The sequence below is a fragment of the Taurulus bubalis genome, assembly GCF_910589615.1.
Source record: "Taurulus bubalis genome assembly, chromosome: 10".
NCBI classification, from domain to species: domain Eukaryota; kingdom Metazoa; phylum Chordata; class Actinopteri; order Perciformes; family Cottidae; genus Taurulus; species Taurulus bubalis.
This window is the reverse complement of record NC_136598.1, coordinates 9790633-9812897: the sequence shown is the minus strand read 5'-3', so window position 1 is coordinate 9812897 and position 22265 is coordinate 9790633. Positions and strand designations below refer to the sequence as shown.

At 44.4% G+C, this 22265-nt stretch overlaps 1 protein-coding gene across 1 annotated transcript; it reads right to left on the bottom strand.

The window, feature by feature from the left end:
• Positions 1 to 399: 399 nt before the first annotated feature.
• Positions 400 to 21101, bottom strand: foxo1a (forkhead box O1 a; the record flags this gene model as incomplete). Its single annotated transcript, XM_079224619.1, has 3 exons — positions 400 to 1587; positions 2080 to 2271; positions 20448 to 21101. 3 exons carry the CDS (start codon positions 21099 to 21101, stop codon positions 400 to 402), a joined length of 2034 nt encoding a protein of 677 aa, XP_079080745.1.
• Positions 21102 to 22265: the final 1164 nt, after the last annotated feature.

Here is a 22265-nt window from a genome sequence, read left to right as displayed (position 1 = left end):
TGTGCTGCTGCTGCTGCTGATGAGATGTGTTGGCAGTGTCACTTGCAAAGAAATCACTGCAACCGTGGTGAGTAAACCAGAGAGGTGTGTTTCAGTTTGGCTCTTATGTTAAGGCAAATTGTTTGGCACTTAGTTTGTACAAATTATTTGATATCTAAAAGATAACTCAGTTTTCATCTACACCAGTTCAAGGGCTCTAATAGAGATGTGTCCTCAGCTGATTAAGACCAGTCTCAGTCCGCTGAAGTGATCCGAAAAGTATTTTTGACACAAATGTTAATGGTACGTGGACTGCAGGTGAAGTTGGGTTGAGGATTAAACATCCAAAGATACACTTTTGTTTTGTCTCAAATGAGTTCTGATTGTGCCTTTTACCAAACAGCAACAGCTCTACAGTGTCTACCCTGACACCCAGCTGTGCGTGGTGGTCTTCACCCCGTGGGAAAAACCTTGTTGGGTCACCATTGGCTCAAAGTTGAAGTCCAGGGAGTCTCCGTCCATCAAAGTGTCGTGAAGGACCGTCTCCATGTCAAACTCAAACTTCTCGATGGACATGTCATCCAGGTCGCTGGGCAGCTTCTCAGAGTGCAAAGGCTGTGGCAGGCCTGGTCGGCCGTATCCGTTGGTGTTGAGAGGACAGAAGCCGCCAGGCATGCCTCCCGCACTGAGGTGGCTGGAGAGGCCATAAGGCATCTGCATGGGGCCTTTGGCTGCAGGCAAACGCGTGGGGCCGCCACTGTGGCTCAGGGACATGAGCAGGCGGCCGTTCATGGCTGGAGACGTGGCCAGGGCTTGGCTGTGCACATTGCGAGGGTGAGTGTGAGCAAGACAATGCGGGTGACCGTTCCCTCCACCCATGAGTTTGGCTGCATGCTGGCTGCTGCTGTATGGCGGCAGCATGCAGCCTCCGCTAGACTGAGACACCACGGTGTCCACCGACGGCATGAGCTCACTGTGCTGGTCTGTATCTGACGTCAGCAGCTCCTTCAGAAGACCCGCGGGGCAGCTGTACTGGCCCATACTGGGTCCGAAGCTGGGCTTGCTCTCTGGCAGTGTCTGCAGAGGCATGGACGACAGGGTGTTCATCCCCGCTTGGCCATACACACACTTGCGGTACTCCTGCTGAGGCTGCGCGGCCATGCTGGCGGAGCTGTAAGCGGGGTACCCAGGGCTTGGCTGCATCATTGGAGAGGGAGAAGCCTGGGATGAGCCAGGGGTCGTCACCCCTCCTCCAACCTGAGAGTTGTTGGGCGAGAGCAAGTTCAGGTTGTCCAAAAGGTTCTCCATGACATTCTCAGAACCGTGTCCCAGAGAGCCTGTCATCTCTGTGAGACTGGGCAGGGTGGCTGTCATCTTGGCCCCGGGGGCTCCTGGGTAGCCCATATGCACGTCTGCCTCCCCGAGGTCATCCTCGGGCATGAAGGGTGAGAGACGACCGCTCAGGGTGCTGGCGTTGGAGCTGGTCCGAGGCCTGAAGCTGTTCCATGCATCAAAGTCATCGTTGCTGTGGGAGTTGGGGCTGCCAGGCCACTTGGAGTAGGAGCCTGGGCTGTCTGCGCCGCCATCAGGGCCGCCCTGCAGGGACAGCTGTGGGGAGACAAGGAGACTCTCAGTGTACTGTATGCGTCAGAGACAGTCAGTGGAACATGTGTTGTGGGCAGATACCATTGGCAATACAACCAAGGGTTGGATTTTATTATGTAAAGATAATACAGTCATATAAGTATTCTCGCTAAATACGGTATCAAAAAAGTCATAATATTTTAAGAATAGCTTTTCAAGGGATGTTTACAGACATGACGACTTTACACAGTAACATGGATGGATATGACTTAATTCATTCTTAGTTCATTTCCTTTAACTCTACAAAGCTAATAAGTCGAGATGATTGTAATTAGCTGTAATCTAGCCATTAAATACCAAGAACAGGTCAATTTAGGGTTAGAATATTACCAAAATCCCAAATTATGTCTGGCCTTTATCATGATACATTATGAAGAAAATCTTGGCATGGTTCAAACATTTAAAATCAGCGATGTTAGAGCACAAAAGCTTGCGCTGGATTCTTTATTCGTCTACCTTTTTCTTAGCTGCTCTTCCTCTGCTCTTGGTGAACTTGCTGTTGTTGTCCATGGAGGCTGCCCTGCGTCGCGGGGACTTGCCGCTCTTGCCGCCCTCCGGGTTCAGCATCCACCACGAGCTCTTCCCCGTGCCCTCATTCTGGACGCGAATAAAGCGGCTGTGCAGCGACAGGTTGTGTCTAATGGAGTTCTGGGGGAGAGGGAGGAAGAGAGAGGCTGGGTGAGAGGCAGACAAACCAGAAAGTAGACAACAGATTTATGTTTGACCTTTTCTCAAAACACCTCAGATCCATTTTCACACATAATTGCAAATCCATCCGTACAGGTGGTTCTTTTTTAAAAACACACCTGGCTTGACTTACAGAAGAGAAAGAGGAGCTTTTTAAGCTCACTCAACAACGTAATGCCATGTGCAATTCAAAGACATGCATGTGCAAAACACACACACATCCTGACCAGAACAAGGATTAATCTACAGCCACTCGTATCTCCACACATAGTGTACATGATGACCTTTATTTCCTTCACGAAATCAGAGGAGTCCATTTTAAAACACCATTAAATCAACTCACATTCCACCTGACTATGTGTTTTGTCTGAACCAGCACAGAATCAAATGGAGGAAACTGACACATTAACGTTGCTTAGTGACACCCCCAGTGGAAAAACTAATTTTTGCGCAGGAAGCTAGTGAAGCGGTATTAAAACACTGCAAACAAGAGCGAGAATATTGGGCAAACGCCTGCAAAGCAAACCACAGACATAGAGACACAATTTCTGCTCTACTTTACTGGAACAATGACTGTACTGGAACCCTTCTTTTGTTTTTCGTCCTGTTATGATTTTTGAAACGCTTAATCTGTCCAAACTGTTATTGAAGTGACCATTTAACCCTCAGAGGATAATTTACACTCTTTGGCTCCGTATCGTGTCGCGTCCGGGCCACAACATGAAGCAATAAACCTTGGCCAGACATTACTGTGCATGCGTAAAGCTTGTTGTTTTGGAAGAAAGGCTGGAACTCCCGACACACACACACACACACACACACACACACACACACACACACACACACACACACACACACACACACACACACACACACTCATGCAGAGCTTAGCGTGCATAGTGGCTCACGTCATCTAGCCCGTTCCTGCTGTGAGTCACTGCTTCACATCTGGTTCACAGTCTCTGCTCAGCCTTCACCTCTGCTTCGCCTCGTCGGTACCATCTCCAAAATCGTGTCCCACTCCAACCTAAGTATTTTCATTGTTGATACATTTCTTGACTATGTATTGAATTATTTGTTCACCCCCCCCCCCCCCCCCACAAAATCGGAAATTCCTAAACAATGCTGATCACAGTTTTGCATTGTCTCAAAAGATATCTTCACTTGTTTTGTCCAACAGCCTCAAAAACAACGCTTTAAATGTTTACCATGATATAAAACTGTGACAAGGAGCAAATTCCTCCAGCCATTTAGTGGTACACTTCCATAAAGTTGGTAGACAAATTTGAAAAGATAAATTATAAGAGCCTGTATCCTGATTTAAAGACCCTGGTAAGCTCTTAAAACACTGCATTTCTCATAATTCAACTTGATAACATCTTTTATTCGTCTGTTAAATGCCAACATATTTCAAAAACCACAACGTCAGTTTGTAATGAAAGGTTTGAGCTAGAAATTGTAAATCTCTTGCCCGAACTGAGATGACCCTGATGACATCATAAGGGACATTATACAACTGTTTGAGTGGGACTCCTCATTCTACGTAAACTGAGCTGCGTGAGTAAAATAGTCTGCCTTTAAACAATGAACAGAATTGTTGTTGATTCATTTTCAGACAATCAATGGATCAATAATTTGACTAATCTGCTGCATCAAATTATATTATCTTCCATTCCAGCCACAACACCCTCCTTTCATTTTCCTGTCTCTTGTTTTTTCTGTAAAATCTCCTACTTTTCCTTCCCTCCACCTCTTTTCTCTCCTCTCTGGAGGACCTCAGGCGCTCGGGCACATGGGGGCCTGCATGAACACTGGCCCTTCACAAACGAATGAAATTCTGAATCAAATGACCCGACTGTCTCAGCCAATAGTCTCGGGGTAGTTTGCACGATCAGAGCGACGTGACATCCCTTCCCTGATTAGCCTAACCAATGCTTTTCTCCTCACTCCTCCGCGTGCACATCGCCAACAAAATGTGAAGAGTAAAGTCTGGTCATGAGCCTCTCCTTTCCATGGCCGCTAAGAGTGCTGGTAATTTCTGCTGTGCTGCAACAAGGAATGACTGCAATGTGAGTGCCGACGCCGTGATGTCCTGTTACAGCCCTATATCTTCCTGATGACAGGAAGGAGAAACTCAGAGCTAAAGTCTCCACTTTGGAGGCTCTGGTTTCTATTTTGGCTGAGTCAATACCAGTGTGTTGTGATTCTGTAGAACATTGTAAAACCAGTTAAAAAGTCTTGATGTAAGAGAGGGAGAACAAGTGAGGGGTCATAAAAACTGCTCTGATGGGAAATACCAGAACTCGGCAGAACTTGGAGTGCCGTGTGGGGAGTGTGGCTGAGATGGTCTGGTGGGGCCAATGGAAAAGGCTCGTCTCCCAGTGTGTGTGTGTGTGTGTGTGTGTGTGTGTGTGTGTGTGTGTGTGTGTGTGTGTGTGAGAGCTCATGGTTAGAGTACACTGGCAGTACGATAAACAGCAGCGTGGTATGGTTTTGATTCTGTTGCTCTCTCCAATACAGCCAGTGTAATTGTGAATTGAAAACGCGATTTGGGATAAACACATGCACATGCACACACAGTCATGCAGCACTTAATGACACCAACAAAACCACACACGGACATATGAATATAAACATTATTATTATTATTTTTTTTTGGATTCCGGGACTATGTGTGACACTGATTTATCTCAGTACACAGGAATCTTAACATTCCAGCTAATCACTGTGCGCAAAGTTCAATCGTAATCTGAGCCAATTTGTTAGTATCTCTGAGGAAACAGTAAAGACAGGATTCCCAGCCAGGCAGCCATCACAATCAACATTCCTCTGCAAGGTTACAAAACTCACGATTTCACAGAACTGAACTCTGATTACCGTCGCACGAGGACGGACCTATCTTGTGTTATATAAAAATATGACAATAACACCATCACATCTCAAAAGTAGACTGTCTTTTCCCCACCAAAAAATAGACGGTGGAGACAGTTTTGGAACAGAAATAAAAGATTGCATGAAGATGAAGTAGCCTGCAAAATACTATAAATAAATAATGTTTGTAATGTGAATAAAAGCCTTTTTATTGCACTGAGGAATTTAATCATTTGAAAACAGGTAGTTACATGACGTTATCTCTGAAGCTAGTTCATGTAGCCAGAGATAATACAAATACTTGTCTTTGTTCTGTCTGAGCCCGCCTCAAGGAGCACCACCTCTGTTGAGTCAACAGAGCGGCGCTGGCTAAACACGAGGAAGTGACCACATGAAAGAGGACTGTGACAGGAAACAGAGCTCACTTCCTGCCTCACAGGAAACGTGGCGGTCACGAGGCGGAGAAAAAGGCATGGAATGCGAAGCCACAGCGCCGTGAGTCGAGTGGACAGCACAAATTTAACGTTGGTCCCCCCGCTCCCCACGGCCATAGAGTTTACGTTTCGCAACAGGCACTAATCCATGATGTCACACTTTTTGAAAAGTAATGTTCACTTTGTCGTGTGACTGCTGAAACTTAATTGCATGACTGGATATGTCATGACTCAACCAGTGGCTGCAGTGAGGACGTCTGGGTGGTGTGAGTGCGTGTGAGAGAGAGAGAGAGAGAGAGAGAGAGAGAGAGAGAGAGAGAGAGAGAGAGAGAGAGAGCAGGATAATGTCTTTAGAGGGTAGGCTATTTGAGAAATAGAGAAAGAGGGGTTGTGTGTGACAGAGTGAGCAAGCATCAGTAAAGAACACACTGTGCTGGTTTATACTCCCTCACTGGCATCACTACTGAAAGGCCACAGTGTTCAGTACATCACCCTCTCCTCCTCTTTATTCCTCATCTCCTTTCCTACTCATTTAATTTAATCTCCTCTCTTCTATTCTCTTCTCCTCTCGTCTCCTTTCATTATCTTGTTTCCTTCCTTCTCTTTCTCCCTCCTCGCCTTCTTTCCTTGTCTTCTGTCACCTCCTTCCAATTCCTACATTTCCTTATCTTGTTTCCTTCCTTGTCCTTTCCTCTCCTCATCCTGTTTCCTTTATTCTCACCTCATCTCCCCTCCTCTGTTTTCCTTCCTTCACCACCGTGTCCTCTCCTACTCTCTCCAGCAGACTGAAGCAATGACCTGCAGAAACCTGGAGGCAGTGAGCCAGCTGGTACACTGTCCGAGGTGCTGACGCTCTCAGAGCTGCTCAAATGTCAACTCGTCGATTGAAAAAATCCCCAGAAAAGCAAACACCACCTTCTTGCAGAGACACTTTGAATCAAGTGAAGCCACAAGTGAAACCTCAGCTGCAAAGCCCATACAGCTATAGAGCATCTGCAGCAATGCGCCCTCCTCCCTGACTGAAAGCGAGCAGCAGATACGAGCTCACACGCCAGCAGTTCCCTGAGAAGTTTCACAGATATGTACCAGAGATATGTACCAGAGATATGGAACTGGTGAAAGTGAAAAGAAAATGTGGTTTCCCTGCACTATTTCCACTGAACTCATTAGAGAAACGGTGCTGTCCTGAACAAGCCTTTTCACCGTTTGTGAACCGTGTTTCAGACTAAACAGTAGGTGTGCTCCTGCTCTGTAACTAGCTATTTTCTGTGTCATGTCTGCAGATGTGAAGAGGGCAACCTATAGAGTGTGTAGTGCACCACTTCTAACCGCCAAAGTAAGTATCGCTAAAGCTGGAGCTTGGTCATGTCTGGAGCCTTGTGCTGAGTCTGGCTGAGTTTGAGCAATGTGGTTGAGAGAGAAAACACGTAAACCCGTTATTAGCCTAAGACCAGCTCAGCAGACTGGCCGCTTAACAGCAGCACGGGGCTCCAGGTGAGCTGGTGCGGCGACAAGTGACGGGGAACTACCACTCACTGGAATCACAGAGTCACCAAAAGACACTCTCACTGCAGGTTTGTCCCCTTCATGTCAGATACACTCAGTATTTTAACTGATTCCAATAGATTATAAAATCAGGTGTGCTAAAGGTGGCCATTGTGGTGAACTAGCGAGAGTGAAAACCCCTGCAGCCGGGGAAAGAGCAAGCATGAGCAAGAGGTAATAGTTACTTTCACAGTCAGATCTTCAACTTAAAATATTTCTTTGGGACGCTTTCGAGACCAAATTACATAAAACACCGATACATCAAATGTAGTTTGTTTTTAAGGGGGGAATTGTTTTCTTTATTACAATGGTCAATAAAGACAAGATCAAATTACTTGATTTGCAAATGTCTGCACTTAAATTTGACCTTAATGTGCTGAGTCATAGGATATGTAGTCACTGGGGAATTAGTCTGAGCTGGTATAACTTTGTAGTATTTATCTACAGCCATTTTAGTGTTGTTTTATTGAAAGAAAGGGAGACAGTCTGGGCTTACTGATCTTCACACATAATCAGATGCACAAGGAATCTGGCTGTCTCTTTCTCTGACACACACACACACACACACACACACACACAATATAGTCACAGCAATCGGAATAGACTGCGATGACTTCATGTGTTTGCAGTTTGATAAGTTATCATCAGCAACAATATTGAACTGACCAGTGATAATCACTGACCTATTTACTTAAGTCAATACATCAATGATCATAAAAGGCAGTGGAAATAAAAAGCAGAGCACAGGAAATGTAAAGCGCCGGGCCTTTTAAAAATATTATTTTTACCCTCGGTTTCATTAAAACAGTCCGTAGAAAAGGAAATGACTGTTGTCATTAATGTTGCGTAGCAGCGAGCAACACAGCACAGCGCCTCAGGTCGGGAACGGATAAATGTGTCACTGTTCGCAGTGATACAAAAATAAGTCTGTTTGGCCACAATTTCTGTTTTTAAAAGCAGTCCTGGATTAAAAATGGAAACTGACCCTAGGACATGGTTCGAACCAGAAATAGATTATCTCTGCCCTCGCCATCTATCTCGCCCCCTTTCCAGTCTTCTATTCCTCCCTTGTCTTTTTCACGTGCTCCTTTGGGACATCGTACACTACTGGCCACAGCTGATCTCACACTCATGTTGCAGCAAAAAGGGTCCCTTCTCGCCTGCTGACGTCAACTTCCAATTATTCAATTTGGCAAAGAGAGGGGAGAGTGAAGGCCCAGACACAGAGCGCTCAGTGTGGATCTGCTTAAATTCACTTTAGGATGCTATGAGCCCAAATAGCAGTCTATGACTTCCAGCAAAGTACCTATTCAAAATGGTGATTTATAAGACCATTATATATAGCACAGATGGAAAGGCAGAAAACATAAGTCATGCAGCAGCAAACCTGTCTGCAAATGTATTTACTGACGGCCTCTTGGCAGGATCTCTTTTTCACAATCCTCTGCAAGGAATCTGAGTGGAACCAAACTCCCTCCCCCCAAACACACACACACACACACACTCAGCTAAACTTGGAAGCTTGAGCGGATGATGATTGGTTAAGCTCAGGATTGATCGTCTCACAGACGCTGCCGACAAATGATAAATAGTCCGTGAGTGGTTCTGTGCGTAGGGTGAGAAGCAGCAAAGCCACTGACACTCCAGGATCTTTCACCGCCGTATGATAGTGTGAGACGAGTAGACGCAGTCGAGGGGCTATTAGCGAACTTCCTGCTGCATTGTATCCGCACAGGAAGAGCTGGCCAGTCCTGATACTGATCCCATTGATGCCTCTGGTTTCTATGCAAAACACTGCAGAATGAGGCCCTGGTTGGTGCAATGCAAAGGGACTAGCTGAAGCCAACAGTGGGTTCAAGAGCCAGTACTTCCTAATCAAAACTCTGTAGTCTGACTGGGCAAAACAAGAGGAAAGAGGAAAAGAGGGGGCCCTTGTCCAGGTAGGCTTTTCCAGCAGGATTACAATGGCGGTTAAAGCTCTTACTGTACATTTTAGAAACACTTCCCCACTTATGACTTGACCCTATTATGGATCTAAACAAACAGAACCTGGTGGGAGAATAATACATCATCTGCCAGTTCCTTTGTATTGGCCAAGGTCTGACATTTAGACAAATCACTCCGAAAGAAAACTTGGCTGAATGAGTGAGTAAGTAAATTGTGTATTGAACACTTTTAAATACGCAATCAACAAGTTTAACGGTTTAAATGGTTGATGATTGAGACAAGAAGGCCGAATGTTTTGTGTTCTTTGGCTGTAAACCTGAAATATAATCTATTCTTTGCTCTTGCCCGTTTTATTTCCTGTTGTCATGATACAAGTGTATGTTACAAAGCAATTAAAAATTAAATAACTAATAGCAATTAAATAAAAACTAACAAAATTAGTGATTGCACTTTTTTTACCCCCAGCTGACACATCAACTGCTTTCATTATCACTAACTCAACTTCTTGTAATGCTTACACTTCAAATGGCACTTCAAAATATGTCAGTGCTGTGTTAATGTGTCACAAGGTCCATAAAAGTTGCCTGCAAATAAATAGAGTGACGGATTGAATTATACACATCATTTATGATAACTGCTGCATACTTTTAAAATAATGTCCCAGCAGCGTGGTAACAGCAATGGGTGCTTACATGCTGAGCTCTCCCTTGTGCTCGCTGATTTCCTGACTCAGATTTATGCAGCACACAGCTCATGTGTACGGACAGGGACCGGGTTGTGCGGGCCAAGTTTACCATGCTGAAATATGCGCATGTGTTGCTATGTGCAACACAATGTGAGCCTGTAAATGCACAGAGCTGTGACTGTGGAGCGGGGGGTATTTTTCGCCTCTGATCAGCCGAGCGGCTGGGCTGGGCCGCTGCCTGCTCCGCCTGGATAAAGATGCAGTGTGTGGACCACTGCTGGGTGCCTGTGTGGCGGCCTGCATCCATAGGCCTGACCCACCACGGCAGGCTGGCGGGGAGGGAGAGGAGCGATTGAGGTGTTATATTAATACGCCTGTTACCCCAGTTCAACCTGGCAAACACGGGGATATCCCCGAGCTGTTTTTATGGCTGGATGTTGATTCCAACAATAAATCCCCAATGGGTTAAAGAGTTGACCCTTTCTGTGTTGTTTTACTACTCTGTAGGCCCTGACATAAATAAGTGCGCTTCCAAACTGTTTTCATGGGAAGAAATGCAGTATATCAACAATATTAATAATGAGTAAAAGAAAAATAACCACCCACACCGTTTGAATATGGATCGTTTTCTACAAAAGTTCAGCGCTGAAATGTCTCCTGTTGAATAGCAGAAATGTCACAATATTTTATTTAATTGTCAATTATATTACCAAATGAGAGACTGATACTAACCATGATGTTGTTTTTCATGAAATGATTTCTTTAATAATGAACTTCTTCTTTGCTTTCTTTCCTTTCCTTTTAACTCTCCCATGGATATGTCCATGATGCAGTCTGCACGTTGGGCTGCAATGCACTCACCTGTATAACTAGCATGACTCATGCTCTGCCACAAATAACACTTTTCTGAGTAAAAAAAGACTTAAAGAGAAACCTTATGAGATTAGGGGAACCATTATATATATATATATGTTTTCCCCACGGGCTCATTATGAAAAGCAAATAACAGTGATATATATATATATATATATATATATATATATATATATATATATATATATATATATATATATATATATATATATATATGAAGCACACAGAATGGGTGCTTTAAGTGTTTTCACAGAAACTGAAGATTAGATTAGACTTTTTCCCAGTTATCTTAATTATGTTTTTTTTTGTGCGTTTTTGCAATGCACAACATAGTTTGTTTAACATAAACACACTGCTTTGTTTAACACTTTTGTACAGTTGCTATTTATTTATTTTGCATTATCAGCAGCGTCCTTGTTATTTGGCGTTGCTGCTATTACACCAGCGCCATTCAATGACACACATGAATAACATGAAAACAGCTGAATTGTGCTACTATGTTGTGTTCATTTTGCTTGTTGAAAGAAGTCTCCAGTAGTGATAGAAAAGAAAACTATGACAACAGAAATGCTACCCAACATTAAAAATCGCATTTTATGAATATTAAAAGACACCCTATCGTTCACGATGAGGATCACATGTTTGAGAGAGACAGTAGATAGCCCGAGTGACATTAAACCAGGGCACTGAGACCTGGACCTGGCATCCCAATCACAGGGGCCATTATCAAGCTGGCACCAGTACAGGGCAGGGCAGGAGCGCACATGAGCAAACCAAAGTCTTACTCCAGCATTCACTTGATGTCAATACAGTATTTTTTAGCTGATTGTGTAAACCATAAACCACAATATCTTAATATGAGAATTTAAATCAATGTTTTAGAGGAACGATAAGCAATAACACTGATTCATTTTTACATATACATATTAGCACACATACATATAACCCAGCTCTGAGTGGAGCTAAGCGGAAGAATGGAAACAATAAAATAAAGGAAACACTGGAAGAGAAGGAAGCGTCAGAATCTGGCGTCACGCTCAGTGTTGCTTCCTCTACTCATGACATAACCGCCCTGGTACTGCATACCTTGCGCTTCTTTCATAGCACCCACTTCCTTTGCATCTCTTAAAGGTAGAGGAGGAGGTGGTGGAAGAGAGAAGTAATAGACCCTATCGACATTTGTGAGATAATTTATGCAATCGCTGCAGACAACTTCATATCGCTGACATAGAAACTATCATAGGTAATAAAATAAACTGATATTAGTAACAACAGTAATGGAAAAGGACCAACTGTTTACGTTCACCATGACGAAGGTTAAATTCATCATAACAAGATTTAGATTGTCTTGTATTGAGAGAGAGAGAGCGAGAGAGATAGAGAGAAATAGATTAATGCTGGATAGAAGATGTGGGTAACTGCACAGATGCAAAATGGCACCATCTTTCTCATCTTTTGCTAAGTACAAATCCAAATGACAGTGTCTTTAAAAAAATGAGTTTATGATGAACCATTCTGGTTTCTTAACACAAACCCCAGTGTCTTCAACGGAGCCAGATTCCTTTTTTGCTCTCTTGTCAATTACTTCAAACAGGAGAGGGATGATTCATTGAAGAAAAAATGGGTTCACGTGTGGTCACATGTCTAATCTGCCTGACTGGCACTGCTGCATTTCCTAGAATCCAACATAGGAACCTTTAATGGAGAAACTAAAGCTGCCACCTTCAAACCGTACAGTACATTGTGTATCTTGCGGTGCTCTGGGCATACGTAAAGACTCTCAGGAAATCTAAGGACATCCCATCATTGCTAGACGGGATTTGGGTTATGTCTATGCGGTATGTGCTCAAGTGAAACCTAACCGCTGGTAAGTTCTCCTCTCCCCGTGAGGTGTTTCTTTTGTAAACACTAAGTCATCCAAGAGCCTCGCTACACAACACAGACAATAGTGCCGCATTGTTGCTCCACCAATGCAAACCCGAAGTGAACACCCCTGAGGGCGGTTACACTTTGACCTTGAAACAAACGATTATTCACCGTGACAACAAAAGCGGGGGACCTGCTGTCTGACGCACAGTCATAACGCCACTTCTGATTCAAGTGTGCATTTAAATTCCGACCCATGCCAGCCAGCTACAGAGCGCCTGCGAGCGTTCATGTATGTGAACACAACCGCACATGCCTGAATGCATGTGCGGTTGTGTGATAATGCCCGGCCAGCCTGACAGGCACCGCGCTTAATCGCCTTAGGGCGGGAATTGCACAACAATGTGGGTCTGGGTAATGCCTGTGGTTTGGGGCCCTCAGCAGTGAGCGGTCCCGTAAAAAGTGTTGCTCTACTCCCTCCCGGCGCGTCTGCAGTTGGTTCACATAAACACAAAAGCTATGAGAAACTGATAGGACACCACATTTTTCATGGTTGAAGAAGCGTTGAGGGCTTTCACTTCTCGTTTGAATGGTGACCATTGTCCAAAATCCACAGTTCCCCATCCCACACTGTAAAACACTGCTGATGTCTTCCAGCTCACCCCACGGGAGAATTTTCCAAACGTTCTGACCGAGGAGAAGTTGTGGTGGCAGACAGAGCAACAGCATATTCTGTGAAACAAACCAAGCCATGCCCGGGCAAACCCTCTGCCAAAACAGACAATCACGTGCTTTCGGCCTGCTACTACCAAACCCGCACTGAGAAAAACAAAACAGTCTGACTCATCCTAAATGACTGTTTACCTGACCACGCTGCTGGGTGTCAACTCTTTTTTTTTCACTCCAAAGTAAAGCAGCAGGCAAGGTCACCTTTCCTCTGTCCTCTGATGAATGAGTCTCTACACTCTGCTGCTATCTTTTTGTATATCACTTAAACTCTCTGTGCAGTTACTGGACTCCACACTCACTGAATGATCTGTGCTCTGGCCCACAGCCAGAAAAAAGAACTGACAAAACAAAACTCTGGCAATGTTCCTGCGGGTTTGTGTGATGCCAGTGTCTGAGGTGGGTGGAAACACCGTATACACATGATTTGTTTGAATTCACGGAATGAAAGGGGCACTTTGCCGGTATTTTCCTTTGTCCTTTCCAATTAGATAGGCTGTATACGGGTGAAGGGTCATATTTATTTACATTTTTGTATCAATTATAACATTGTTAGCTATTACTCCTCAGCTCATAAAACATACGGTCATGCTCAAATTGAGTACATCATCTGTTTTAGAGAATTAATTCAAATCTAAACACAATATCAAATTCAAATAATGATGATGGAGATGAATAGAAAAATAAGTAATTTAACTAGAAAACCTTCACATTCAATGAAATCTAACAAGGGATTTCAGAAGGATTCAAATTCAACAGCTGTATTATGAGGCCAAATTTTGTATTTTGCAGTGACGAGCACAGAAACATTTGTCACAATTTTAAAGTAAAAATGTCTCGTTGCTGGCTCAGGTTGGTGCAGCCAGACATTTCTTGACGTAGGAAAAAAAAAACGTGATTGTACGGCAGACCATCTGGAACATCAAAAAGCAAATCAAACCCCTGCAGCTGTGGTTAAACTCTCAATTATTGCTTATTCAAAGTAAAACATACTTATATTACATAGGTTCTTCATGTTTTGAGGATCTTTGAGTGGAGAGAATCATCTGGCAAGAAGAGCAACAACCCAACTGTCTGAATTTATGAAGCCTCTTCCACTCAGACAGACATGATCCCCTGTGTGTGGTATGTGTTTCTCACAGCTTCTGCCGTTGCCCGGTGGCTTCCTCCCATGGCATTCTGGACCATGCCGTTATGGAAACAATTGTCAATATTTGATGCAGTGATGCGACTTCATAGCTGCAGAGCGGCTAAATCCATCAATAAGCAAACATGTACCACAGACATAAACACCATTTGATATCCCCGATGCGCCAAATATAAGTCTGTTGAGTTTTAGGTCATTAATATCCTAAAATGTTTCTTGGTAGAGGACAGGAGAGACAGAAAACAGCAGGGAACACAGAAGCCGGCCGGTAAACAAATGTGGAGCAGGACAGGAGGACAACATGGGGTTGTGAAATAAACTACTGTAGTTTCAGACAGTTGCCTAATCCAATCAGTGTGGATGGGCACAGTTACATCACTTTCCACTCATCGTCATCACATTTTCATACCATGCTGAGCCAAAAACACCGAACACAGGTGGATCTACTCGTGTTGAACCAGTGAGTTAAACCGCTACTTGTGATGGGAATTTCCACTGTTATTTGAAATAATATGATCGACTCAACAATTCGTCAATTAAAGGCAAAAATAACCAAGAACTGATAATGTATCATTATTGCACTCCCTGTATCAAAGACTAACAGGATTCATCAATGCTCACAGCTGCTTTTTAACACCCGTGGTGTGCACATCAAAGCACACAGTGATGCCGAAGTGAAGCAAGGGGGGAGGAGCATTGGAAGGAGATACTGGATTAAAATCAGCTGGGGAGAGAAGGAAAGTCAGAATATCACGCTACAATAAAAATAAAAAAAGATATAAAAGCCTGTGCAGGAATGTTCCCTGTGTCGGCCTGTCTGTCTGCCATCGTGTCTGTGCATTTGCCAGCAGCAGGGCTTTAATTATGAGGCCCAGGTTATGTGCACACACACACACACACACACACACACACACACACGGGAGACTAGCGTCCCACATATCTCTAACACAGTGCCTCACAGTTCCGCTGACTAACCAGTGGCACCAGACTTTGGCCTGCGGCTCCCTGATTCCAGTAAATGTCTTGTTATGCAACTCCTAACAAGTGTCACCCAGTCTGAACTTAGAGCGTTCTGGGTCTCTGCTGCTCCTTCACTTTCTTTCTCTTTCTCTTTTTAATTTAAATTTCAGTAAGTGGTTATCTTCTTCAGGGTCTGACCAAAGGGGGAGAGTAACCCTTCACAGCATTAAGTGTGCCCTGCTTTTGTGCAGAGGGAGAGGCAGGAAATGGGGAGGAGGGTGAGGAGTACTCCTCCAGCTCTTTGCCTGAGAAACACAGCTGCCCCTCATGTCTTGGGGCAATGCCAAGGTTGGACTCCTCGCCTACCTCAGGGGGGTGAGGTGTGTGTGTGTGTGTGTGTGTGTGTGTGTGTGTGTGTGTGTGTTGTGTGTTGAACCAGTAGAAACAGGAGGACTGCTGTTCTATCCAGCTCCCTGTCCTACTAATACACATTCAGACCCAGAGATACACGCAGTCTGTGATCGACGATAAAGTACAACCGGCTTTGTGCTAACTCCGGATTAGCGTGCTTATTCTAATTCTTAGCTTCTCTATTTCTTTAAGCCACACTGTATAACTTGGGTTCATGGGGTGGGATATTTTAGATAACACACAGCAATTACATACACCTCTGCATGAACTGTCGGGAAAGTTAAACCATCTGCCATTAAAGCAAATCAAACAAAACGGGTACAATGAGACACAACGTTATCAATTGATTTGATTCGATTTGATTAAAGCTGTTAGCATGACCTTCAATGTGATGTTTACACTAAGTTAAGGCTGGGAAATATATAAGACGACATAAATCTCTAGAACTTGTGCTCCATCATTGATACCAATTCGGCACTCCCAAGTCATAATACAAGATATCCTCTGTATTCCCTATATTTTAAATATTGTTGTACTTCAAGCCTGGGTAATAGGTGAAATAGTGTTGCAAAATGTAAGCTACACTTTCCTCCAGTATTTTTCTATTGCATTTATTTACCAATGGCAAGATTGGTGGATAGTCTCTGGAAACATGTTTAGTAACAAAAGGGATCCGTATCAGGATTGTTTGCTTTTAATATGTGTTTACGTTGAAAAAATTATTGACACCAGATAAACCAGCTACATCTCTGGGATCCATGCATTATGAAGTCAAATCCCAGTATTACACACTCACACTTACTACCGACCTACTACACAACCTATCTCCCCTCTTGGCGATGCCTCCAGTGTTTACTGCTCGACTAAGAGGGATTGCAGTCAATGGGTGCATCTACATGGTAATGACCCCGGTGTCACTTGCTGTACAATCTGCTCGTACCTGCGTGTTTGTCTGCTCCGGCACAGTTTGTTTGGAGATCTGTGGGAGTGTTTACCAGCGTAGGTTGAGGAATTTCAGGTCAAGAGAGCGCCGCGTACAGAGGAAACCTATGACCGAATTGATCTGGATATTGACATCAAAGAGCGGCCGAGGCACCCGGCTTTACTGGCTGAAACCAAATATTTATCCCGTGGTGACGTACGCAGTGACGAAATACAAGAAATAACTGTTTTTTTTTGCAGGTATGCAAGGCTGTGTGTGTACTGCATGTATTGTACTGTAAAAATGCCACGTGTGTGTGTGTGTGTGTGTGTGTGTGTGTGTGTGTGTGTGTGTGTGTGTGTGTGTGTGTGTGTGTGTGTTGCAGCCTGAAAACTATTTGTAATACTTGGACTACATACATTTTATGGAGTGGAATTTAAAAAAAAAACGTGAACGGGTGGGACATTATTATAAATAAATAAATAAGCAGCTCTGCAGAAAGGTTTGGTGATGCATAATTTGTGCCATCTGTTCTTCTTCCTGTTGGATGGCATCATGTGCCAGGCCCAGTGTGGACTGGACTGGAGTGGACTGGACACCAAGCTGGTCCCACCTGGCACAACTGTCCTCAAAAATCACACTGTCGCAGACGGCCCGAGAAGTGTGGAGGCTGCCATGACTCAGTTCAGACACGACCGACTGTGGAGGATCAGCAGCGCTGAGAAACGAGCTCGGCCTCAAACAATTACAAAGCAGACAGCCTTAATCATAGATTAATGAAACTTCATGTGCTTCAGCCCATTCCCTTCAGGAGAGCCCCATCTGTTCAGAGAGATCAGTCACAGAGAGGAATGATCCCTGGGTAACTTCAGACTGACTGAACCGAAAGTGATTTACAATCAATGTTTGAGGGTGTCGGAACAGCCTCCTGTGCCAAGAGAAACAAAGCATTCAGGTCGTGACTTGTGTCATCTTGATCACCGTCCTGCAGCACAAAAGAAGCCACTTTCACACTCAACCAATATTTCCACTCACCACAAATTGTGTATAGGTCTCATTCTGTTTGTTTTATTCTCTCTTGGAGGTTCACAAAGTAAAAATCCAAGGTGGTATGATCATTGTTTTGAGAACTTTTGTGTGAATATGGAGAGTCCCTTTGCAAAGCTGGTGTCTTCCGCATGAGGTCTGCCACGCAATTTACATATTTCCGTGTTTCCAATCAGTCACGGCGCCTCAGTCGACTACATATAGTCAAATTAAATGGATCAAAGAGTTAAATACTGATTAATGAATCTCACTGTTTGGGAATTCATATTTACATCAGAGGGCCATTGGAGAAGAAGCAACACAGCAGCTCGTCTCTGGCCGCGGCTCATAAGTAAGTTCGCAGTGAAAGGACAATGTGTGATAGCCCCCCTGTGTGGAACCGAGGGGAGCTCCATGAATAACTCCCCTCGCAGCAGTGAATGCCACTTTGCTTTCCCACAGTATTACTCAGTCTACACCCCCAACATGGCAGGATAAGCAGCGAGCCCAGGCGGTGGCTGAGCGCCCCTCTTCAAGCCGTCATTCGCACAATAACTGCTAAATGGAGCGAACAGCACTGAGAGACTTCTGTTTATTTAGGTACATTAATGAGTCTATCTCCCTGTGACTCTGCTGCATGCTTTGGAAAATGTAAATGATCTACGATTGTGTGTTATGATGTTGGACTCCCATGTCTTAACTACACTCTGCTAGAACCTCCTAATTACATAATAACCTGTGTGTTTGTGTTTTAAGGTGCCACCGTACCGCCACACTGGATTCTTTATTCAGATCCACGTTAGCGTCCAAAAACTGGTCTTCATGGATGTATCCCCACATTAATGCATCCCTCTTCATTTTGTATTAAGTATTTTTGGATGAGTGTTATTTACTGCTCAATGATACCTTCGCTCTTTTCAAGCAAAACAGAGAGCAAGTTCATACAAGCAGCCCTGTATTAGAGACACACACACACACACACACACACACACACACACACACACACAAACACACACACACACACACAGCAATGGCGTAGGAGAAATGCTGCTCCTTTCAAAGTACCGATGTACTGTATGTGATGAATAAGTGGAGGGAAATGTTGCTTTTCCTACTTGCACAACATCCTCTGCCCAGTACCTGCTTTGTGTACTTGCCCGTGCGTGTTTCACCACACTGAGGTTTTCTTCCCACTCCCATATCATTTGACTGACGGGACGACGTTTGACAGCTCAACATGAGTTTTGTGCCTTTTGTAAACACTGCGGTCAATTGGATGAATATGGAGCAGGGCGTTGCTGACAACTGCATTTGTGGATTTGTTAACTTCCTTTTTTTAAATTGGTTTAAAAAGCTAAATCAGTGTATGGCAAAATAAGAAAGTTATTGACTGGAATATTATTGTGATTTTTCTGTGTCTATCTATGTGATTAAGATAAAACAAAACAAAAAGAAACACAGGCATTGGTGCCTGACATGAATGTGTCATCTCTCAGCACATGACTCAAACATGGAAGCTGTGACAAGGGAAGACAAAAAAAAACTCAACAACTGCTTTATATTTTATTGGCAACCCAGACAGCCTATGACAGAGGGAAGCCGCAATAAATCTCTCAATGTGTGACTACAGTTTCAATATGATTTCCCGCTCGGAGAGGAGACTGTCATTAATTTATTGTCAGACGCCACTGAAACTATGTGTCTCCGAAGGGAGGTTTACGCCCTTCAATAGCGTACAGTGGGAGGGCCTGCCACACCACATCAGAAATGTTAAGTCCCCTCTTGTGTAATGTCTTGGGCAGCTTTCAGGACACATGAACGCTTCTGGAACCTCCTTACGACAAAATACGTCCAAACACAGCTTCATTCAAGGTGCACACTCTAACATGAACATAAACTACAACTTTGATTTAGCGTTAATTGTTTTCAAACCAGACAGGAGAGCTGTCTAAAACACACCACGCCAGAACTCACTGTATTTATGAAAAGCACGTTGAGGGAAGCAATAAGGCCGTGAGTGAGGGAGAACAAAAACCCTGTTGAGTCAGCAGACTCATATAAATCACATACTGCAGGGAGAAGTCAGATGACTGTCGAAGGTCATGGTAGCAATTGCCCAGTTTACTGAATTGCCATGAACTGGACGTATCACACTGAGGGGGGGTGGCATGGTTTCACAAGACAAAAACATGGCTGGGAGCAAATTCTAAACAATGTAACAGACACACAATATTGATGCATGCTCTTTTGTCAATGCATTTGTGGATGGGTGGGTGGGGGTGTGTTAGTAAACACCAAAAGCAAATATGACAAAAAAATACCCTGCAGGAGGCGTATCAGTGACAACCATACATGATGGAGATAAACAATAAACAAATCGGATCAAAACACATTATAGCCTAGTCACAACGCTAGTCATCCCTTGAGGGATATTACAGTGATACCACAACTTATAGCATAAAGCACAACTGTCCCTTTGTGAACCCACTGCCACAAGTGCCACAGTCAGAACTGGAAAACGTTGTAGGCTATGAGAACTGCTTCTATAGCCATGCGCTATTCAGGCTGGAAACTCCCACCACACACACACACACACACACACACACACACACACACACACACACACACACACACACACACACACGCATACGCACACGCACACAAACTTGCGCACACTGTTTCCAAAGTATACCAAATGAGAAAACACGTTTAAAAAAAACGTACCTTCCAGCCTGCAGAGCTGTTGCTGTCACCTTTGTCCTTGAAATAAGGCACACTCTTCACCATCCAGTCGTAAATCTGAGAGAGAGTTAGCCGGTTCTCGGGAGAACTTTCGATAGCTTTGGTTATGAGGTCTGCATATGACATATTCCCCCATGCGTTGCGCCGGGAGGAGCTGCTCTTCCTCTGGGCAGCGGCGGCAGCTGCGGCCGCGGCCGCCGAGGACGACGAGCCCACCGGGGAGGAGAGCAAAGACACCTGTTGCTGCTGCTGCTGCTGCTGCTGCTGCTGATGCGGGAGTTGCGGGTTCGGGTGCTGCTGATGCTGATGTTGCTGCTGCTGATGTTGCTGCTGCTGATGTTGCTGCTGTGGAGGTTGCTGGTGGACGCAGTTCTCCTGACACTGGAAGTCGGAGCACAGGATGACCGGCTTCTGCTCCGGGAAGTCCTCGGTCTCCTCCAGCAGGCTGAGGTTGTTGATGAACTCGTTACCGGTGGGCTCCTGCTTCACGGACGGCACCGGCGAGGACGTGTTGGAGTCGCCCGGATTGATGAACTCCGGCCGGGGCAAAGGCCAAGTGCACGACCGGGGCCGCGACAGGGGCTCAAAATCCGGGTCGATTTCCACCAGGTGTGGCTGCTGGGCCGCTTCCGCCATGGTCGAGAGGTGACGGAGCCAAATGTTACAATGTCATGTAAGTGTGACGAAGCTGTCGCCCCTCAAACGTCGTAACTTCGCCTTTGAAATGTGCGAACGAGGTAAATCTGTCCGGGAATGCTGTGCTCCGCCTGGGCGCCAAGTGTCCACTGAAAGTCACATCCCAAGCCGTTAAAAAGAAATAAATCTGTGTTAACAATAATAAAAAGTATGTTTCTGAAGATCCTTTTCCTGTGAAAAACAAGTTGTCTGAGTGTCCGCAGTGTGTTGACCCGCTGCTTTGTTTTGGTTGTCCCGTAGTAGTGATGTTCCGAGCGCGCCCCGCACAGCCTGTTGACTCTCTGGGTTGTACAGCATGTGAGGATTTACTGGAAGTATCATGTCAGCTGACACCGCCCACATTTGATTGACACCAGACGAGCGCCAATGAATGGCATCGAAAGTGTTGGATGAAAAAATGCTCCTTGTTTTCATTCTTTCGTCTAGTAAACATCTAATCTGGGCACCAACAAAGAAAACAACTAAAAAACTAAAAAAAAACCGTATATGTCAACCGTGTTTCTATCTCTATCAGCCCACAGGTATTCCCCTTCAGACAAGGATGTTACACGTTTGATCAAGAGAGTTGTGATCATATAAATTATTCCCTATATCACTGCGTTTGTATGGTGTTTACAAAACTTTAAATCAAATACCAAACCTCAAAAATAGGGGTACTGCATTATATAAAACGGGCTTCATGTAAACAAAAATACTGATAACACTAATACCAACTCTGTAAAGCCTGAAGAAAAGACAAATATGTTTTTCGAAAGTATATAAGTATATTTTGATAAAGAGACACGAGGGAAGAGTGGCACCTCCGTGTTAAACTGACAGTTTCCGTCTCCAGCTGGAGGTGTGCTGCTCCTCGGTGGTCTGTTGGACCAGAAGCTGTTTGGGTGTCCTCAGCCCACTACGGACTTTATTGACATCTTGTGGCAAATGTGAAGAATAACAACCAGCCTCAGCCAGCATCTAATCTCTTCCGCATTTCCACTGACTGTCACCTCACCAAAAGACGCGCTTTCTTTGTTGAATCACCTATAGCGCTTTCTTGTTCCATTTATTCATCAGCTACTCAGCTATCAAACTACATGCTGAGATATGAAATAAGCTTCTTAA